Source organism: Bactrocera latifrons, unplaced genomic scaffold (genome assembly GCF_001853355.1).
Source record: "Bactrocera latifrons isolate USDA-ARS-PBARC rearing strain unplaced genomic scaffold, ASM185335v1 scaffold_9, whole genome shotgun sequence".
Taxonomy (NCBI): Eukaryota; Metazoa; Arthropoda; class Insecta; order Diptera; family Tephritidae; genus Bactrocera; species Bactrocera latifrons.
In genome coordinates this window covers 1,440,588-1,459,759 of record NW_017537600.1, presented here as the reverse complement: position 1 = coordinate 1,459,759, position 19,172 = coordinate 1,440,588, and the positions used below count along the sequence as shown (strand labels likewise).

The 19,172-nt window shown below is 33.4% G+C and overlaps 1 protein-coding gene and 1 long non-coding RNA gene across 8 annotated transcripts in view; both read left to right on the top strand.

Moving 5' to 3' along the window:
- The window catches only part of LOC108977468, a 316,378-nt gene extending 307,373 nt beyond the window's left edge, over nucleotides 1-9,005 (top strand). The window contains exon 5 of the long non-coding RNA XR_001994038.1: nucleotides 8,383-9,005. This is a non-coding gene — a long non-coding RNA (uncharacterized LOC108977468). The remainder of the gene's footprint in view (nucleotides 1-8,382) is intronic.
- A 266-nt stretch (nucleotides 9,006-9,271) lies between these two features.
- The window catches only part of LOC108977466 (tyrosine-protein phosphatase Lar), a 486,678-nt gene continuing 476,777 nt past the window's right edge, over nucleotides 9,272-19,172 (top strand). For all 7 annotated transcript variants that reach the window (XM_018947162.1, XM_018947157.1, XM_018947161.1 and 4 more), the window contains exon 1: nucleotides 9,272-9,761. In XM_018947162.1, the coding sequence (XP_018802707.1) occupies nucleotides 9,524-9,761 (238 nt within the window). In that variant the 5' untranslated portion in view covers nucleotides 9,272-9,523. The remainder of the gene's footprint in view (nucleotides 9,762-19,172) is intronic.

Sequence of the window (19,172 nt, the reverse complement as noted above, 5' to 3'; positions counted from 1 at the left end):
CCATGTAAAGAATTTCTCGGAAGTGAAGAAAGTTCTCTGAACGCCATTCACTTGGGAGTGGCCAGAAACGATTCTTTTACATACGGCTCAGCAACTTAGCACTTCCGGTCTTAGAACAGTATCCTTTGGGTAGCCAAAAAGACATCCGTTTGAAGGCGAATCTTCTCTCTTCCGGTTTGTTTGTATATATTTCTCTCGAACAGAAGGAACCGCAGCTTTATAGCCATTTGATGATTTCGGCGATCCTACAGAACTCCTAGCAGCATATAATTCGAAAATATCAACAATTTATATCCTGAAATTACATTTGTACATATTCGTAAAGATATATGTATGTTCTCTACATTTCTCTAAAGTATCGGTTTCAAAAAAAAAAAAATAAAATGAAAATTATTCTTGGAAATCTCCAGAGCACATTCGATTTAACGCTCAACTAACCAAATGAGCTGCGCAAAGCTCATTACAACGCTGCTGCTTGTCGACAAATAAGTAAGTGACACGATAAAACAGCAAATTTGTTTTGGCAGCGCGAACATGTGCTGAAGGTGGCAACAACAGAAATAAAAGACACGACAAGCAAAAAATAAGACGCTGAGACCGTAGGAAAACAAGAGCTGGCATGCACGATGTCTCAAATATCAATTGCAATTAAATTGATTGCAAGTAACAGTGACATTGTTGAGACGCGCAAATACGGCCACAACAACAACTCTAACACAACGGCGAGCTACTCAACTAACTAACTTGTGTATATATGAACCTGAGTATGTCTGAAATATAATGGCAATTTGCCAACAAATGAAATGGTGCAAATGAGTAAAAAATGGAAGGAGCGAATGAAGTGAAAAAAATATATAACAAGTGAACCGCAGTTAGAAAAAGTTTTCGCGAAAGAAATGATAATAGAAAAGCTTTAGCAGAGCAAGTTGAAGTGCACTTCTATAAATGTGTTTTTACTGTATATACAATATATGTATATTTGTATGTACATATGTACATGTGAATTTATGTGCATATATTGTTATGCCAAAACTTTTGCAATGACATTTGTGGCAAGTAGGAAGCGAATTACAGCCGCCTGTTAATAGAAAATTGGTAAAAACTGGCGATATGCTGCCAAAACGTAGCATACCAACCGGCGCATGGAGCACTGAAGAGTTATGTACACACATATATGCATACAATATATGTATATGTGCCTATATATGATAGCTGTGTGTGTGCATTTTTAAGGTTCAATTTGTAATTTACTATAGCGTAAATTTCATTTCGTTAATCGAATCGATTCTATCGCCAAACGCGCGGGAGCGACTGTTACTGCTTGCGTTCAACTATCAGCAGCTAGCGCAGTCATGCTACTATGCTTAAATTAATTTTTATACCCGGCATAGCGTATTGAAAAGTGCTTTGTATCTTGAAGGAAACGTTGGAGACCCGGTAATATATATAATATTATATATATATATTATATATAATTATTATATATATATACTATGTATAATGACGAGTATGACCAGCTAACCTCTGTCTGTTAGTCCGTATATAAGCGAACTTGTGCCTCTATTTTTGAAATATGGATCTCAAATTTTGTACACGTTCTTTTCTCATCAAGGGGATGTAGGCTTGTTGGAATCACCGTTATCAGACCACCATAGCATATAGCTGTCATACAAACTGAACGATCGAAATCCTGTCCTTGTATGAAAAACCTTTTTCCTTTGACTTGTTAGCTTCACGAAATTTGAACTACTATATTATTTAAATCAATATTGTAATATCCAAAGAAATTGCTCAGATCGGACCACTTTAGCATATAGCTGTCATACAAACTGAACGATCGAAATAATGTCCTTGTGTTGGAAAACTTTTTGTTTTAACAAGATATCGTCACCAAATTCAGCATGGATTATTGTCTAAGCCAACGTTATAATCTCCGAAGAAATTGTTTAGATCGGATCTCTATAGCATATAGCTGCCATACAAACTGACCAATCAAAATTAAGTGTTTATATGAAAAAAATTTGGATTTAATAAGATTAATTCAAGAAATTTAGGACATGTTATTTTCTTAGGCAGCACTACAAGCTCCGAACATATTGTTCAGATCGAATCACTATAGCATGTAGCTGTCATACAAACTGATCAATTAAAATAAAGTACTTGTATGGCAAACTCTTTTATTTGACAATATACTTTTATGAAATTTGCCATAAATTATTGTCCAAGACCGCGTTGCAAACTCCGATTATAAAAAATGCAACTGTGCAGGGTATTTTTGCCTCGATGCAGCTGAACTTAACAGTTTTTCTTGTTTAGTTTTTGTGTGGCAACAAATGAGTTGACATTGCGGATGGTTGCTTCCTTCATACTCTGCAGAAAAAAATAAAAACAAGAAATATAATAGAAATCTCCCAAGTCACCCAACCCGACAGTGAAGCAGTGCGGCTGCCAGTTGTTGGCACATCCTTTGGTGCTGTGCACTGTCGCTTAGGTGTTTGTGAAAACTGCCAGCCGACACGTTATACGTTACAGGTTGCTTGAACCACGCTGTTGTTGTTGTTTTTATTGCTTATATAAAAATATACACATGTCTACCGTTAAGTTATTTCGTATATTATATATGTATATCTCCACCTATTGAAAATCTTTTGGCAGCGCTTATCGCCAGCTTGGCATTAGCGGTATTTGTTTTGTCACGCTTGACTTTTGACCGAAACGATTTTGCTTGTCCTTTGGCCTTCAGCTTGCGCCAAAAACGATTTGTTGCTACGCTCAATATTCTCCTTTCAATAATTTTCTCCACTTTTGTTTTTCTTCGGCGCTTCGTCCTCGTCTCAATCTATTTTTTACACCGATCACTTTTGGTACTTCATTTTCCTTTTTTTAATTCTGTTTCAGTTTTCGTTTTATTTTTCGATTTTTTTCTTACATTTGGCATTTGCCCATTTAATTGCTGCTTGTTGAGTTTATTTGTTGCTTGACTGCTTGTGCTTGGCGCTAAGTGGGTGGAAGCCTGCTTCACAAATAGTATTCTGTTCAGTTAAAGCAAAGAAAATTAAACATATTTTGCCTCCCACCATTCTGGCAACACCTTTGCGGCACGAAAACTTTACCCTCAACCAATTTTGTTGCTTTGCGTTTTTTACTTTTATTTGTATTTTGCCAATTTCCTTCTTTTCGGCCTCTTTACCCTTGTCTATTTATTGCCGGCAACATTTCCGGTTTATCTGCAATTTCGGCAATTTGTACGAATCTCCTTTCTATTTGCTTTTGCTCTATTTTTTTGGTACTTTTTTCGTGTACAGCAATCTCTTTGCGCTCATTCAACTTTGATAATTTTCGGCGCCTTGCTTTGCTGCTGATTCTACGAGATAAATTTTCACCGAATTGTAGTGTAATTGCGACCTTAAAATAACTGTTTATAAAATGAGTAGGAACTAAAATAAATTAAAATTAAACTGAACCGAAATAATAAAAAAAAAATGGGAAGATACTATAACTAATTAACCATGAACGAGAAATAAGTCTTCTGAACATCACATATGCAATTCACGAAAATGCACTTCATATCAAATTTGACCCGGACTGATCAACTGTTCGCCTCTTACGTAAACAGCTGCCAAACACACATTAATTTTCGTATAGAAATCAAACTTAATACGAACGTAAAGAAAAAGAAAAAGTTTTACAAATCTAGAAAATATTAAAGGATGCTCCATTTCGAGGTTCTCTACTTTTGAAAGGAAAAATAAAAATTTCCAAATTTGATGGGGAGTTATTTATAATAATTCGAAAGTACATTCTTTGGCGGTTATTTTTTTTTAAGAAAATATCTTTCAAATGTTGGCCGCAGACCAGACGATCCATCCGTTGAGACCAATTTTCGATGGCCCAAGGCCTGAATCGAAACAGGATTGTCCGAACGAATCTTAAGCTTTACATATCCCCAAATGAAAAAGTCAAATGATGTGATATCATACGAACTTGGTGACAAATCGAACGGCTCAAATGTGAATTTTTCTGCTCACCGAAGTGTCTCTCAATAAATCCATTGATTAATGCGATGTGAGAGAAGTGGCGTCATCTTGTTGAAACCAACTATCGAGTTTTACTATCATTCATCAATCATGACGTGATATCGGTCGCCAATGACGGTTACGTTCTCACCAGCATCATTTTTGAAGAAATATGGACAGATGACTCCGCCAGCCCACAAACCACACCAAAGCGTTTCTTTTTTTCTGGATGAAATGGCAGCTCTTGAATTTCGTCAGGCTCTCAATTTGGTGCATATCTTACACTAAAAATGACTAAATCACTTATATAATTAAGTGTGCCAGATCGTCTTTTAATTTAGTCAATTAACGAATTTCTTAGACCACAAAACCAACAAAATCTCGTTGACTTAATTAAGTGTTTCATACAATCTCTTAAATTAGTCAATTAGCGAATAAATTAAATTAAAATTGCCCAAATAAATTACTGACTCTTTCAAGTGTTTCAGACGGTATCTTACTTTAATCAGTTAGTGAATTTCTTACATCATAAACGATGAAATAAATAACTGACTTCATTAAGAGTTTTGTTAAATTAAGCTTTCATTCAAGTGCTTTTAATCTACGTTTAATATATTTATTTAAAAAATTTAAGGCTTTACTAACTCAAATTCAATAAATAATATAAAATAATTTATTCGTTCAAAAACTATATTAAATAATAAATTAAGGTATATTTCGTAACGATTGCAAGACACCGCCTAAATTTTGCTTTATGCCGTTACCTCTGAACGAGCTACTTTCCGCTGTAACTCATTTCCTATATGTCCGTTCCTGTTATTTTGCTTACACTGTTTTGTACTAGCCGCTTCCTCTGTAAGTAATGAGTCGATATAATGTTTGTAATAAGTTTTAATTGACATTTTCTTACTGCGTTCATTGGCTTCTTGACTATGACATTTGGCACTGCAGTCAATGCACCTAAAACTACTTTTACACTGTTAATATTGGCAGTATTTCGTTATGAATTTTCTTCGAACAGCATTTCATTTCTTTTTTTCGTTCGCTGTTAGGCAAGCGTGTCGTAAATATATGAACTTAATTGATTTCTGATCGAATCGATAATGTTGTTAGCGTTTAATGGGCGATACGGGCATGAACTCGTAGAGTGTTGGTTTTGAATTTTGTGGATACTTTCAGTTAGGCAAAAATATCGTGAAGTTGGTTTGTGTAAATGATTGGAGAGTAAGAACTATTAAGCACGAAAACTAATATCGGTATAGGTCTATGAATGCTTAACTTTGCGTTTTTCGCTTGCTAAGTGTTGATGACACGAGATATATTAGAAAATATAAAATTAAATATGAAAAAATAATTTGACATAATAACTAGTACAGTGAACAAAAAATAGTAAATCTTTGTATTTTAAAATCGCGAAAAGCCATGCATCAAAATGTTTTGTTTTGCTTTTTTCTAGGTTGGTATAACTGCCAGTAACATCTGTAATCATAGCCAAAATAATCATTAGTATTTTAGTATATGATTGAATTTAGTAGTACTAAGAAAAGTTTTTGTGTTTTTAGTACTAAGAATTCGATTTGATTTGAATAGTCTCTGTTACACTGTAGAATAATTTTGGGCCTAAATCTTTTAGTACAGCGACGTGAACGGGATTGACCTTTGTGATACAAACTTTTATGGAGGAATACAAATATGACTTATATGACTTGTATGACTTGTATGACAAAAAATATTAACTAAAAAAATTACAATTTTAGTAAAAAACATGTCAACCAAAAAAAGTGACTAATTTTTTTTGGTACTTATTGAGTACTAAATTTTTCCAGCGTTAAAATTATTTACATTACTTGCTTCAAATTGTCTCTAGTATATGGAGCTTAGAAGGAAAGTTTTAGCACAAATTTATATGGTTTGGATTAACAACAATATTTCCAAAAAAAAAAAAAAAAAAAAAAAAAAAAAAAAAAAAAAAAAAAAAAAAAAAAAAAAAAAAAAAAAAAAAAAAAAAAATTGAATTTAAAACTAAAGTTTTAGTACTAAAATTTATTAAATTAATAATTTAAAATTAGAAATAAAGTTTTGATACTAAAATATTAAAATTATCCTAGTTCATATGTATATGAGAGAATACGCTTAGATCTAAATTTTTCAGCACAAATTGGTAAAATGCGTAAGACTAAGTGATATACATAAACTTACAAATATACAGATATGAGTTTTAGTGCAAAAATCTTTTTAAAAAATATAGTACTAAACTAAAAATATAGTAACTAAAATAAATACTACAATTAGGTAAAAAGTGATATTTTGGTATTAAAATGTATTACTAAAATTATAGTACTAAAATAAGTAAAAATTAACATTTTAGTACTAAAGTTTTATTACTCAATTTTTTATACAAGTTATTAAAATGCAAAATAATTTACAGATATACAGATATGAGTTCTTGCAAAAAAACCATTTAAAAGAAATTAGTACTAAAATTTAAGTTATATATTTTTAGTATTAAAATTTAGTAAGAAGTTATATTTTAGTACTAAAATGTATTACTAAAATTATAGTACCAAAATTTAGTGGAAATTAATATTTTGTACTAAAATTTCAGTTCTAGTTTCAAAAATATTTAAAAAAAATAGTTCTAAAATTTTAGTTATACATTTTTTAGTACTAAAATTTTTGTAAAAATTGACATTTTAGTACTTAAATGTGCGTTAGACTTAGTGATATGAATTTTATCTAGATGAATCCAAACCAAATTTTTACTCGATTTTTTTCAAAATATTTTCCATACGAGGCCAAATATTGCCGCTATGCGAGTAGTTCTTTAACTAACATAAACTGTTTTGTTTCTCCTTTCAGCAATTTCAATAATAATTTTAAATAAATTATATAAATATTTATAAATTAATAAAAAATATTTTTAAAATAACAACAAAATAATATAAAAATGAGTCAACAAAAAGCAATCACTTGGTTAAACTACGGCTTCTACGTTTAAGCGTTAGGGAAACACTGAGCAAACCTTATAGATTTTGTTCAAAGAATATTATATAATTTACAAGAAAAGCATTACAATCACGAAACAAAGTATTCCAAACAGGTAAAAGTATCTTTAGCTAACAACAAATTTCCCTCCAATTTTTTTTCGTCCACACAAACAACAACGGCGTTGACAACAACTGCAACGACGTACATTTTTACAACTATGTGTGTGTATGTTTGTGTCGATGCAACGTAATGGCGTAAACTGCAACAACAACAAAAATTGTAATACGAAAATGGTACAAAAACAAATTGATATCATGAAAATTCAACAACCACAACAACCTTGCGATATGCCATGAAACTGCGTCTCTGAATTTATTTGTGGCCACTAATTAAAATGTCAAATTGCACAATGCGCTTCCGCTGCTGTTGGACGCGTCACCATAAAAACCCCGCCACGCGGCAAATGTCCATTATGATTGTTGTCATTGTTGTTGCTAATGCATGTGTGTTGCTATGCGCGTGACCACATCAAAATACCATTGCCGCATGAAATTGACAACTACCAACAACAATACATTTGCATCCACCATCGCCACCACCAAAACTACCGTTATTTCTTGAAACAATTTTGACATATCATTCAATGCACTGCATGCCAATAATGATGATGATGACATCGCATCTACTGACACATCTCGTTATCTCTGATGATTTTCGGCTCACGCGGCATGTCATGCCATCCACGAATGACTGAAATGGTAAACCAAAAACAACAAAAACAAAACATATATATGTAAACGAAAATAATGAAACGCTAATTAAAGAAAATTTATATTAAAATGAATACAACTAATTCTGCTGGTACAAAATGCATTTAAAAATCTTAACTAAAAAAAATTAAATCACAAAAATACGCAACGAATTGAACTGTCAAATGCACGAAAAAAAACATAAACAAAATATATACTGCAAAAAATATTCGTACCAACGGCAAACGGCATAAACACAAATTGAAAAAAAAAAAAACAAAAAATATAACAACAAAAAAAAAAAAATTAAATTAAATAAAAAACCACGTCTGCGCTTGCGACCACATTTTTTTTTTGTACTGTCACTCTTTGCCGGAAAATGTCATTGCACTTGTCTGTCTGCACTTTAACTCTCATTTATTATTTTCGTATTTGGCCCCTGCGCTGACTTGCACTCTGTGACGCCGATGTCACAAAACAACAATGGCGCTCGTTAACTGTATATTTGTTAACTTTTATATTTGCAATACATATGTGTTGCTGTGAACGTTTGTTAACGTTGTAACGGTAAATACAACTGTCAAACGCTGGCAAATGTCAACTGTCAAATTATTGATGTGTCACTGTAGTCCGCATGCCAGCTATACGTGACAAGTGAAACGAGACCAAAGCACTAGCGAACGTCCACAAACGAGACAGAGCACACGACAGCAAGCGAGAGCAAGAGAGCGATATAAGCAATTGACAAGAAGAAAGATAGCTGGAAAGCAGAATTATAGAGCAGAATTGGAATTTTGCTAAATTAAAGAGACAGGCGAAATTGACAAGTGCCGCTACGTTTAAGTACGAATTGAACAGTAGATGATAAAAGATAAGATAAAAGCTAAAAAGAAAGCTCCGTAGAAAGCATCAAACATATGAATAAGAGTAATGTGGTGCTAAATATGAGTAAACAGCAGAAAGAAAGCTGAAAAAAATTGCAAACTTAAATTAAATGCAAGCTTGAGGTTACAGAAAAAAGCTCGTAAGCAAAGCTAAAGCTACGAGCATGCAATAAAACTGTAAAATATCACGAAATAAGATAAAAGTTATGACAAGATAGGCGTTAAGAAACGCATTAAAAGATATAAAGTGAAATAAAACAAAGAAGGAAGCAAAATAATCTTCAGCAGCAAAAAGCGCCTAAAAAGCTTGACAACGTAAAGCTCATATAAAGCAGATAAAAGCTTTAAGATCAGCTGTTTGATACAAAGCTTGAAACTAAAAAAGCTCTTATAATGCAGATAAAACTTTCAGCTCAGTTCAGCTAGAAAAGATAATTGAGTTAGTGCAATATCAGCGAGAAATGTGAAAAAGCACGAAAGCTACTAAGCATTGCAAAAGCGCATTGAAAACTTAAAAAAAGCTTTCAGCATAATTTGAAGGAACAGAAAGTATATGAAGACAAAAAAATAAGAAGAAAAATATAAAAAAAAAAATATAAAAAAAAAATAACAACAACAACACTTTTAAAATACATATTATTTAAATACATATAAATGCCGCCCGCAGATCGACTAGCCAACGAGTAAGTCTAGTTGCAGCGGTTACTACGAAAGCTTTAAAGAAAATTGCAACGTAAGCAAATTTATTTCGCAAAGAAAAACAAGAAACAAAAAGAAAATCACAAGTAAAGCAATCACTTGCAACTCAAAACTTCCACACCTTTATTGTTGTTGTTGTTGCTGCTGCTATCGCTTCAGAACACAGCTCAACTTAAAAACCAATAATATGGGGCTGCAAATGGCAGCACTGCCAGCAGCCAACAATTATGTTGCAGTCACACAAACACCAACAACAAACACACCCAACAATAAGCCACCCACACATACAGTCATAGCCGCCGCCATAGCGTGCACTGTGCGCAAGCTTAACAGCGCGATTTCAGCCACGTCCAGCATAGCCACACTATTGCTGTTGGTATTGTTAACCTGGAATCCAACAACAACAATTGGCGTTGATGCAGTCCGTGAGTACAAACAACTTTCAATATTTCACAAATTAATTTTATATGCTATAGGTGTGTAAGCGACACACGTACGCACATACTGTAATATATTTTTATATATATGTGTGTATGTGGAGTTTTTGCAATTTCTTTACGCAGTAATTGCATTATTATTTGCATGAACAAGTGATTTTAATTGAATTTCACTGAGGCATTGTAAGGTAGTAATGTAAGTTAAGACCGAAATAACTATTATGCATATTCTTATGTGTTTATTTGGCGTTATTTAAGTGATATAGCGGTTATATGCGTATATTATTTACATAAAACTGCGAGGTGTGCTGTTTAAATTACAAATTATAAAACAGAAAGATGTATTTATACAGTAAATTATACTTTTTTTTTTCAAGGAACTTTTGAACATAAACATATATATATTTTTTTTAATATTTCTATAGTGCTAATCTATATCTATAGATCTATTCGAGGTTCCCTACTCCCTTAAAGAAGAAACACACTAACTTTAAATTTACCGAAAAATGTTTACTATCATACGAAAGAATTTTCGTTGGCATTTATGTTCTGAAGATTATCCCTTTTAAATGTTGGCCGCGGCTACGTTTCAAATCATATTCGGTAAGTCTAATTTGCAATGACTCATTCGGGCATTTTGACTGCGAATGACACGCATGATGTTTCACTCCATGGCCTGAATCGCATAGGGGTTGTCCGCATAGACTTTAGATTTCTATATTACACTAGTGGATCCGGCCACGCGTTGCTATGGTATACATTTTATACTATTATTCATGTCATACCCGTTTTTGTCGGTGTAGGAATCCAAAGGATTGTAATTGAGATTTAATTTTGAATATGAATATAATATTGAATATACAAATAAGTTATATTAGAAAAAATAACGAATTGCTTTCTCAAAATCTGATTACCAGTCTTTCTGTCCAGTTAATACAGTTGTGCGCTTAATAAAGCTTTCACTGAATTTTTTACTTATGAATGTTTTTCAACATCCTATCTTCTAAGTTGGCTCGATCTGGATACAGTGTACTAAATTTTACTAAAATCGTTTCAGTTGTTTAGGAGTCCATCGCGAACAAACAACGTGACACGTGATTTTCATATATAAAGATGTCCAGGTTTCCACAGGAAAAGGTCTAACAGTGAGATCACACACGAACTTGGTGACCAAACGACCGGCACAAAACGTGAAATTATCTGTTTACCGATGTGTTCTCTCAATAAATCAATTTGTGTGGTGTGTGAGAAGTGTCACCGTTTCAGGCATCAACTAGTCGGTTATGTTGTCGCCATTGATGGTTAAGTTCTCACTGGTTCGTTTTTGAAAAATTTTGAAAATCAAAGTTTCCACCGGCCCACAATCTATACCAAACCTTTGTCGACTCACGGATAATGAAAAAAGTACGTCTACTGGGATCAACCGTTATTTTATAGGAATAGTACAAAAAAAAAAAAAAATGTCTGTGGCCTAAACGAAGAGTAGCTAATGTCGATCTTGGTGTAAAATCATTTACCATATATACAGAAGAGTACGTTCGAACCACCTGCTCAATTTATAAGATATTTTCAATACAACTCTTTACTACCACCTTTAGAAACAGACTCATTAAACTTTCCATACACTTCTTACATATCACGGCTGCGGTAAGGCGCTTTCAGTGCATTTTTCGGTTTCCACTCATTTTTGGAGCGATAATCGCTTGTTGGACAGTTTCGACAACATATTCCACAAACACATATCTCACCATCATTAGTAATGCGTTTGATTACTGTATTGTTCGAAGCTGCAGGTATATTGTTAAGCATATCTTTAGGGACCTCTACTAGACGCCTTCTTGAAGAAGTTTCAGTTCTTTTAGTGCGCGTCTTGCATTACCACACTACATACCGTAAACAATAACCAAAATCTGCTGTGTTGATCTATATGAGCTGTTGAGTGCCTCTACTATCTCTCTGATGTCAACACAACTATTTTGAAGCATGGTTGCTTTAACCTTTCATTGTTATCGTCATTAAAAGGGATTGATGGTCGACTCGCATGAGACAAGCTTTCGCTGGCTTCACGAATTTCACTGGATGCCTGGTGTCACTTAAATACCATTGCTTCTAATAAAGTAGACTCCCTAAAACACTGCTATAACATTTTGAATCATTTCGCGGCTGGGATTACATTGAAAACATAAAACTTTATGAAAAACTCGGGATTCCATTCGAAACAAAATATTTAATGAAAAACTCGCTTCTGATTTTCTCTTCACATTAAAGTTCGATAGATAAATCGTTTAAACCTGAAACAGCTGTAAGCATCTGGGATCCCCTCGGTCTGATACATTGGAGCAGGTATCGACAATGAGGTAGCAAAGTCTGTTAAAAGTCGGGTCAAGCGCATCTTAAACGATGACTATTCATCTTGGACTTAGCAATTGAACTCCATCTGGTATCGAAAAGGTCCAAACTGGTATATGTAAGGCTTATTGGCTTATCAGATTAACCTAACCTAATCTAACCTAAGTTTAATTAAACCAGTGCTGATCAGCTTTGATGGCATGTTGTTTTGCAGCGAAGTACCAAAAGCATACCCTTGAGATTTCCAACCAATGTAATGTGTTAAAACTTTCATATTGGACATAAGTTAATTTTCCGAATAAGAGCTGATATTATTCAGAACGCTCTAGATTTTTTGTAACTTTTCTCTATTGCTAAGCATCGTAGACTAATTCGTTTCAAACCTTCTTGAAATTCCGTTGTGATTTGGAGGCTTCGAAAAGTAGCGTATTTTCAACATCCTAAGCCATGTAATCGATTTTTATTTGAAATCAATTTAATCGTAATTATGTTTATCAATAAAACTCTTGAAAGATTTTTAAAAGAAACTTTTTCCAATATTCACAATATGTAGTCATATTAAAATATTTATGATTATGAAAAGAATTGTAGTATAAGTATCACTGTTTTATGGCTGGCAGAAGCAATAAAATATGGCGTCCTTTCCCTCTGATGTTATCGATATTTAACGCTTGTTTAAACAGTACGAAGTCAAGCTATGACACAAATATCTAAAACCTGCAGATTAATAATATAAATGTTTAAACAGTACTAAGTCAAGCTATGACACAAATATCTAAAACCTGCAGATTAATAATATAACACATTAATAATTTTAATTTAAAACCATATCTTTCTAACGCCGTACAACCTAATATCATCCAGCCCTCATACAAAGCGAGTGACAGAGTACTAAACCCATCTATTGGCAAAATAATATATTTATTTTTATTGAAACTTATATTTGCTAAAAAGTTAAATTTCCCGTTAGTTGTGATTGCAATTTGGTCCAAACAACATTTACTTAGTACTTTCATATTAGTTCTTGAACTATTGTTCTGAGAATGAGTTTCTATTAAGCTCAAAAGTTTTTTCTTGCAACTGTTGAAACGTTTCCCTGGTTTAATTTTTCTTCCTTTTTGATGATCTCTGATATACATATAGCGAGAAAATTTACGCTGCTTATATTTTTGACCAAGAGCGGTAAAATTTTTTTTTTTTCAGTTTCGTTGGAATTTTTGTATACACTCCATGAATTCATGTTCATAAATAATTCAGCAATAATGTTGGTATTATTAAACTGGACTATTAAGCTGATACCAACTTATAGATTTTTGGATAAAATTTAAATCCATTTTGTGCTAAATGGAGCACAAGAAAGGATAAAAATAGTCTCTGGCAAAAGTTGCGAAAAAATATATGTTAAGTTTTTGCTTTAGCTCCTAGCCGAGAATAAAAATTTTGTCGGAATATGACTTTCTTTTCTGGTCCTCGTTATTAATTTACTCATACTGGCAAAGCCAACCACTAAAGCCCCTTTAATTAAAGCGCAAAAATTTGCCACATATAAAAGTACATAATAAACAAAATTCGGCAAAGAAAATTATGCGTAGAATTAAGGTTACCAAAATACACCAAGAAGACTGCATAGCCACATCCTTTACACCACTTTCGCACTCGCCACACTACCACAAAAAATATATGCCCGTGTACCATATAAAAACGCGCAACTGAAAAATCAGGACAATAATGTGTAAACGCAGCGCTCGAAAAACGAAAAATACAAGACAGTAACATATTTTGCCGAGCAAAAGTTCAAATAGTGCAACAACGCGAAAGTAGAGTGAAACATGGAAACAAAAATCGAGCAAACGAGCAAGCCAAGCCAACACAACAAGTTGCGCAGCTATTTCGCAGTTTCACAGCTATTTAGCATACTTTTGGGCGCATTTGCTGCTTCTTCGCCTATTTTTGTGTGGGTACACCAGCATATACATATATATATATGCATATATATGCATATATGCTTCGCCACTTTTTACACTTCATATTTTTCGACTTTTATTAAGCGGAAAACAAGAGCGTGTAACCGCAACAAAAACAACAACAATAATAGTAAGAGCACAAAGTAACTGCTATCTGTAGTAAATGGCAACCTTTTGCAGTAAATATGTGCATAGGTGTGTGTGCCTGTGAAAAGTAGCTTGTGCGCGCGGTTTAGCCTAAAGTTATGCTACATTTTTTGGTATACGCAAATCTATAAGCGCGCGCCTATATTGCCTAGCATTCCGCTAGTAAAATAAAGTCACTACTTATGCAACTTTTCTGTTGAGTAAGCGCTTTATACAGTTTTTCTCGTCTTTGTTGTGCGACTCCACTGCCTGCAAGTATGTAAAGGCGCAGGAATTTCAGCACTTTATATTATGATGTGCCCCCGAGGCTTACTCAAAACAGCTGCTGTGGGTTAAGACAACAATCGCGCCAGCGGAAAGTAGCGCATAAAGCCCGGAATGCCTGATGAAGTGAGACATTGTAAAAGACTCACATACACACACACATACACACACTCTCTCTCTCTCTCTCTCTCGTAAGAGCAACAAAAACTGGCTATAACAATTATGTGGGTGTATAAAATCCCGACAAAATCGTTTCTTTGTTGTGCTGGGATCTTGTAGTTTTCTACGCTGCCGCCGTCATCTGCTTGCCGGCTTCGCACTTAAGCCGTTTGGGATATGGTATTTTGTTTTTGTTTCATTGTTGCCGAAAAATGAAATTTAATGGAAAATCTCGTAAAGTGTAAAACAAGCTGTGAAGGCAGCTTTCATATGCATACTTTTGGGGGTAGACGATGATGAAAGGCTGCTGCTACGAATTCCCGTGATAATTGTTCACATATATTCAACGCACTAGGCAAATAAAAAGCTAAGCACCGAAATGTATGCAATATGTGTGCGTGTGAGCACACACACTCCCACACTTATACTACGCTATATGTAAGGAACATATGTATATACATATATATGTATTTACCGTGGTAAAACGTCTGCTTAGCCCAGCTTAGTTAACTTGAAAGCAGGAGCATTTCGCTTAAAAGTTGTTTGTTGTAACAGACGCAAACAGCTTTTCTTTATTTTATTCTATTTCTTGCTGTAAAACTGTACAACTGCTTTTGTTATTGTAATCTGTGCCTGCTCACGTTGTTTGTTGCTGCGAAATAAATTGAAAGTAAGCAGCCTTCAGGTATGTGTAGCATAGTTATCCACTGACTGCTTGGTTTGCTAGACTGTCGCTATTTATTTGCGAGATTTGGAATTTCTCAGCTTGTTGAAATGTGTTGCTTAAACTGTCAGTAGACATGTCAAATCACTGTGATTTACGGCGAGATTTCCTTTAATTGTTACGAAAATACCCAGAATTTATATAAAGAAGGTTTTGAGCTAAACTTATTTAAAAGCAACTTAATCGCTATGTGTACGAGTATAATTTTGTTTCGCTCTAAGGGCTTTAGCCGCTGTTTTCGCGGATTATAGAACATTTTTGTTTCGCGCTAAGTTCTTTAGCCATTGTCTTTGCAGATTATAATATTTCGACATTTAGCATTCAGTATATCGTAATGTTTCGAAAATTCCAAGTCGTTCCAGTGCAGACCCAAAGCTTTTTAATGTCCTTATTTAATTTTATATCCCCTTGTTTAAACTTTTATATGCAATCTGAGGTGTTTCGAAAATTGCATTTTGTTCCGAAAACTAATTTTTGTGGTTATATTACTTTGTTTCTACCTTTATATACAATATGAAGTGTTCCCTAAATTCCGTTTTATTTCAAAGATAGATCTTTGTGCCGCGATTATTTTTTTTCATTTTCAGAAGTTTCAGGAATGTCTCAGACATTATACTCACGTTTTAGCATAAGACGTATTCTTAAACATAAATGTAAAACATTTTAGTAGCATATAAAGGCTAACTGACGTCTTTTCTGTTTTGCCTACTGGGAAACTCGTCATTTTTTATAATTTCTTCGAATTACAGATGTCGAGAAAAAACTTGGAAGGTCTTCAATTCTGACCTTGTGGTACATATGTACGTACGTACGTAACCCCAAAAAATAGTTAGCATTTCGTATGTGCCATTTCGTTATATGAAACTCATTCTTGCTGAACTATGAAAAAAATTACATAAAAAAATATGTCTTTTTATCATATTTTCCTTCGGAATTTTATTTTATATTTTGAATAGTTAATTATTTCTGGCTTACTATGCATATTAAAAGGTAACATATTATGTATATTTTTCACAAATTTGGAATTTTCCGTTGACTTCAATTGCTCAAATTAAAAGATGCAAACTTGCTACAAAATTAGTGAAAACTAGCAAAGTATGTGTTTCGCAAATTCCAAATTGTTCCTTGACTTATATTCTTTCATTATGCGGCCACAAAGTTGCTATGTCAGTAAAAAGTGATAAACTATATGTTTCGCAAATTCCAAATTGTTCCTCGACTTTCATTTAGTCATTTAGTGGGTTAGAAGTTAATAATAGTCAGTAATTTATTTTAGAAGCAAGATGAAAAGGGTGTTTCGAAAATTCCATTTTGTCGCTACTGCAACCATTCCTTGAAAATAACGATTTCAGCTTAATGTTTAGTTTCTAATGCGATTTCGACTATTTTATGTAGTTTCAGACCTCATTTCGCGTACTTAAATCAACTAACTTTCAAATTACAGCACATATTACATGATTGTTACAGCTAACTCATAGTAAACTAATGGCATTGCCAACAGCATTTACATATTAGAATTAACCGAGACGAAGTTTCCTCACAAATTTAAAACCTTTACACAGCACTCCATATCCACTCCACTTATCTTTAGCAAATTTGACAAGAATCTTCTAATTAATTACTATCTACCAACTTTAATGCCTACCAATCATATAGGAATATTGCCTCTAGCTGCTACGTTACTTGCGTAAATTTAATTGTGAGTAAACTTCTACCAGACGATTAATAACAGCGTGTGCTAAAACTATGCATTGCCTACAACAGGGCGCATATCGCCGCATAAGATCAGCTTGAGGATTATTAACGAAAGAACTTACGAAAATTCGAATTTCGTGCGGAAACTTTTCTTGCGCCCAAAAACATGTGTATTTAGCGATGTGGCACGACAAAGCATGATGCTCACACACACATGCACGTCGGTGGCATACACTGAGCTGAATTTATGCGCATAAAAAGTAAATTTTCCAAAGCCATAATTAACATATAGAAAAAGTTTTATTTAAGCCTATGGCATCACCAATACCATCTTACCAACCAGCAACAACAACAACCGCAGCAGCTGCGCAGTCAATGGCCTAGACAGCGCATACGAGACGACGGCACACGTTTCTACTTAACTACCTTTAGAGCTTATGAGTTGCAGCTGGAGTAGGGCCACACACATGACCGCCCTACTCCAGCTAAGTGTGGGTGAATGCGGCGCGGCAACAAAATTTACAATTAAAGTAGTAGCGCAGTTTGCAATTTATTCCTAACTTCTACTCACTTGCATATGTGCGTATATGTTTAGTGCCACTTTTATCTAACTGCAATATTGCGAGTTCAAGCGGAACGGCACCTTAAATGAGCTTATGCAAGCAAAAGTTAGTTCTTTGAATGAGCTTTGTGCACCTGATGGCGGGCAATGATTTTAAATTGAATTTACCGTTAAGTAAACGTAAGCTTTTTTAAGCAAAATATTGCCGGGACTCAAAATAGTTTGCGAAATGCGGTTTTTCAGTGCCAGCGGCAAATTGGTTAGGCTTGAATAAATGAGAACAAGACAAATATGTATATATGCATACCCTAAATGTATGTTAAACTGTAATTATAAATCGTGATATTGCTTTAAAAAATTGTAATTTGCTAAATACAAAGTTTTTGTATAGATTGTATGCAAAGAAACGATTTGGAATATTTGAAACGCATGATCATTTGCCAAATATTGCCGCCACAGAAATTTTTGAAAAACATAACGATTTGCTAAATATAAAATATTTGCATAGATTGTTGCCACAGAAACGACCTGGAATATTCGAAACACTTTGTTATATACTGCTAATAGTCTTAATTTAACGTTTTTTCAGTCAGCGTTATCGAAAAAAGGTATGGGAACGAAATGAAATATTTGAAACACTTTTTGAAGTTTTAGTTGAATTTATAAGTTTACTTTGTCAAAAAATAAAGTTTAGTAAAAAAAAATAAAGTTTAATAAAATTGGAACGAAATCTGGTTTCCACAGTAGAAATATGGAAATTGCTTATTTTCGTAAAATTTCTTAGGAAGGTTACTACAAATAGGTTAAACTTTATGTAAAATTGAAGTTGTAAAGCACGGAACGAGAAAAATGTATTTATTATAGAAAAAACAATTTATTACAGTATGTATAAATAGCATTTTACCAGAAGTGAGGAAATCAAATGAATTTGTGCTATGATTGTCTATAACGAAAACAGCATTTAATATATTTCTTTCAATATTTTCCTTTAAAACTTTTACTTTCTTCTTACTTGTCTAATTAAGTACGAGGAACGATGTAGATTTTTTTAAAATATAAATGTGTCAAGCATTAAAATGTTGTAAAAATCAAAAGAAAGTACAATTGACAGCAAGAATGAAATTCCGTTGAGTTTTGTTATGATTATATGATAGACAGCGCTTCGCAGTTATAGCGTACCTGAAGGAATAAAAATGTTTTTTTAATGTATTCCTTTAAAACTTGATTGCGAGTGCCCAATAAGTCTAATTAATTGCGTGAAACGATTTGGAATTTTCGAAACAGTGTTTTTATAGCTTCTCAAAACAGGGAAAAAATGCGTTTTTTTGAATATTTTCTTTTTAAATTTTATTACCTGCTTCATATTGGCTGAAATCAATCCGAGGAACGATTTGGGATTTTCGAAACAATATTTTTATTGCTTTATCGCGCTTTTTTGTGTGGCTAAAACAATGGTACTAAAACACATAGTGAAATTAGATGTTTGAAGAACACTAAATATTCGAATAACAGACTTTTTAGCACACCTTTTAATT